The sequence below is a fragment of the Anneissia japonica genome, unplaced genomic scaffold (genome assembly GCF_011630105.1).
Source record: "Anneissia japonica isolate Jap-2015-1 unplaced genomic scaffold, ASM1163010v1 scaffold287990_len610157_cov183, whole genome shotgun sequence".
Taxonomy (NCBI): Eukaryota; Metazoa; Echinodermata; class Crinoidea; order Comatulida; family Comatulidae; genus Anneissia; species Anneissia japonica.
Window position 1 is genome coordinate 231,564 of NW_022743371.1, and position 4,113 is coordinate 235,676.

General features: G+C 34.6%; 1 protein-coding gene across 1 annotated transcript in view; it reads left to right on the forward strand.

The window, feature by feature from the left end:
* The first annotated feature begins 2,111 nt into the window (after positions 1-2,111).
* LOC117119445 overlaps positions 2,112-4,113 on the forward strand; it is a 16,954-nt gene continuing 14,952 nt past the window's right edge. The window contains exons 1-2 of the mRNA XM_033264271.1: positions 2,112-2,132; positions 3,214-3,331. Of these exons, the coding sequence (XP_033120162.1) occupies positions 2,112-2,132; positions 3,214-3,331 (139 nt within the window). The remainder of the gene's footprint in view (positions 2,133-3,213; positions 3,332-4,113) is intronic.

The following is a 4,113-nucleotide window of genomic DNA, read 5'->3' on the forward strand; positions in this document are numbered from 1 at the left end:
AGAGAAGCATTTGATGTAACAATAAATTGCACATAAGAACCCACAAAAACTCATTTGTTTTGTTTTTGTCAAAGTTAGGTTTTACTGATCATGTCAAATCTAAAGTGTCCACTATTTTTAAATATAAAGAAAATCATCAGTTAATTTACTATTAAGCGATGTAAAAAATTAGATTCTAGTCTAAACCTTTAGCTCCGATGAGGAGCTCTAGAAACACTCGGCTGATTGTAGATCGTTTTTGTATGAGCGGCCGTTAGGGCTAATATACTCTACTGCCTCTATTATAGGCCTACTGCCCTTATCGGAGCTTTCGCGACTACGAGAGCTTGTTTTTTTCAATAGAGCTCCCTTTTTTGCTTCGAAAAAATTGAGGCAATGGTAATCCTGTATTATAGGAGAAAAAGCAGAGATGAGAAACTATTTAATTTCTTTACTTGGCCTATTAAAAGTATCGTTTTCGAAAGAAATCCTGTATCAACCAGCAGGAAAATCTCCATATTATAAGGAAACTGCTCTGTCCACGCTATGAAGCAACATGTTAGAAGTTACAAATGATATGTGATGCAGGGAAATGGGGTTCTAGACTCCTTTCACGCGACGAGGAGAACTTAACGTTCTCGCATGCGCAAATGACTTTTATTGACATCATTACGTTCTACTGTCGCCGCCGTACAATCGAAAGGTCCCTATGCTCCGCCCACCTACTGATGCTCGCGTTACCGTGTTTGTATTTGTTGCTCTTTTCACTAGAAACGCGTTCTGAAGGAATAATTTTAACTGTTTTTAAAAAACGCGTGTTTTTGGCGTTATTCACCAGCAACATGCCCATAGAGAGGAATTATACATAGACCTCCACAGATGGAGGGTCTATACCATGGTTGGGGCTGGGGTAAGAAAATTTATGATTGTGGCATTATTTTAAGTGGTGATTATTTTATTTTAAAAGAAATTTATTTAAACAAAATTAGGGGTATATGGGCCAGCTATGCCCTCCAGGCGCGGATCCATTAGGGGGCAGGTGCGGAACGTGCTTCCCAGATTTCCACTAAATTTAAAATTTCAATGCATATCAATGTTAGGTATTCAAATAAGTGCTACTCACTTATCTATTCTGAAAATATTATCTCCCTCCCCGCTTATAGGTAGCGCAGCTGGGAAATCATGGTAAATACATTATAGGGTGATATGCGCTATGTAAGAATGCATTTTATCATAATGATTCCAATTAGGTTTGCTGTGTAGCACCGTAAACACAATAAAAGCAAAATGGATAAATAATAATAACATGACTGTGCTCGAATACGAACAAGATGTCGAAATAAAACGCAACAAATTGTTAAAATGTTGTTTCTGAAGTATTAGGCCTAGGTGACGTACCATTACTCCCCGTGTTCAAGGTAAATACACTACAAAAATATCTTTGGGAATACAGTATCTGTATTTCCTTCTTCACTGAAAGTCGATAACTTAGTGCTCAACTGTCAGGGTTATTTATTAGGTTGGAAAACGAAACTAAACATTTTTTTCTACAAAATCAAACCACCAATAATAATAATAATATAAATATAACACCGGTACAATGTCACTATTATTATGCAGAAGTAAGTAATTGAAAAACTTACCAATGCATTCTGTGTCACACGAATAACTGTAAGCTCTGTCCAGGCTATAATTTTTTTTTAAAGTAAACTATTGTATGCCCATACATTTTTTTTTAAATATAAGTACAATTTATTGATGCTTTAGTTTACAGAGCCTGTAAAATATGATCAATAAACATTATTAACAAGCCTCCTCTTTTGTGAAACGGAATGGCCTGCACACAGCAGGGAGTGTGTGAAAATTTCCAATATTGCTTTTGCCGTAGCAATTGGCACTAAAATAAACAGTAAAAAAATCAATTTACAAACAAACGTTTGTGCAGGTAGGCCTATTAAGCCTTTGATGGCCGTCCTAAATTTTTTTTTATCAATTTCACAATACCGGTACATAATGGCCCTACTTTTTTTCTGTTAAAAATATAAGTACAATTTATTGATGCTTTAGTTTACAGAGCCTGTAAAATATGATCAATAAACATTATTAACAAGCCTCCTCTTTTGTGAAACGGAATGGCCTGCACACAGCAGGGAGTGTGTGAAAATTTCCAATATTGCTTTTGCCGTAGCAATTGGCACTAAAATAAACAGTAAAAAAATCAATTTACAAACAAACGTTTGTGCAGGTAGGCCTATTAAGCCTTTGATGGCCGTCCTAAATTTTTTTTTATCAATTTCACAATACCGGTACATAATGGCCCTACTTTTTTTCTGTGAACCTTTTGTACTCTTTTCGAATTGATGAAAATAGTGGAGTCCCCGGAGTAAAGTTCCAGTGTATACCGTGACACAAGTGCTGTAATGCGTACAAACAAAAATTTTGTGGGAAATTTTATTGGAATGATTTCAAAGAACATGATGCTAATCTTGCGACTTTTACAGTAACAAACAATTCGTCGCTCACATCACGAACTAACACAATTAAATTCAATTGTGTTAGTTCGTGAAATCAAAAAAGCGCGTCAAAATGTTTTGTACTCTTTCGAATTGACGAAAATAGTGGAGTCCCCGGAGTAAAGTTCCAGTGTATACCGTGACACAAGTGCTGTATGCGTACAGATAAAAATATTGTGGGAAATTTTATTGGAATGATTTCAAAGAACATGATGCTATTCTTAGACTTTTACGGTAACAAACAATTGAGCATTATTAATAAAAAATAATATAAAGCATCCTGCTGGCAGTGAAAATGGTCTAAAATATATGTCAACAGATAATTTAACCGTTACCCCGAGTATAGATAAAGACGAATCTGAAGAATACCAAATAAATAAATTTAAAAAAAAAAAACATGCATAGATTTCTATGATATTACAGTAATAGTCATCCTAGTACCAGTGTTAATGATGTGATTTGGAGGATCCAGAACTTCAGATGTTTTGAGTACCTTAGCTTACCATAGTTTTAACTGAGGGGGGGTGGTGGGGGGTGGAGCGCCGCCTGGGGGACACGATGATTTTTAGGCACCCTGTAGTTACGGCACTCTGTTTTATCAGTGCTATCACTTCAATACACATGATCATAAACAACAAAAGAACAAGGAAATATACTGTATGAGTATGAAGCAAGGAATGTTGAAAGTTACTTTGAGTGCGCTGTTCATGCGTTCTGAAAGTGGGTGGCGCTAAGAAAGCTAGGAGCCCATTTAATTGGTTCTCACTCTTTTAAAAAGACTTATCATCGCGCGGTGATCTCAGTAATAAATCTATGTGATCCAAATGCTATTTTGAAAGGTAAGTCCATTTGGGGAAAATACTATACTAGGTTTTAGTTAGTTTTTATATTAAATTTACTTTTTTTAAAATTATATATGTATCTGTTTGTTTTTTGCGTTCCCACCAGTAAGTGACGAATTTTGTATATATAATATTGTAATAATATAATTTTGTAATTTTTTATACCAATAATGATGATTTAGAATATAAATAAAATTTTATTTTTGTCCAGTTAGCGCAGCTTCCGTGCTACGAAAAATGGAAATTGCATTTTAAAAAATCATATTTTTCTATTCATTTTAATTACGTCCAAAATAAGCTGTCTGTTTCTTCCTTAGTAGGCCTACAGTCTATAGGCCTATATAAATTTACGTATTATCAGTTCTCGAAAATTTACTTGTTGTTGCAGCATGTAGGTACACTATGTACTGCACATACTAAAGGTAGGGTAATGCCAAGAAAACAAAGTCTATAGCCTTACCATTTTGATATGACCTTAGCGCAATTTATTGTTTGAAAGTGGCCATTTGGCATTTCATAAAACTGCTAAATAAACTGACGAGACACAGCCAACGAATGTGGAAGTTATGTATAAACATACTCCTCGCGAGTCTGGTTAAAAACAAGAAATATTTCCTATAAAAAAACGCCGCAGCTTCTGTAGCTTATTCAATTTTGTGTGTACAGCTACTTCCAAATTTATGTGTATATTTTGTTATCGTATAAGTTAGCTCTTTTAATAAATAAATTTGTAACTGTATTTTCCTATAGAGCAATAAATATTGTAGAGTTTACATTAT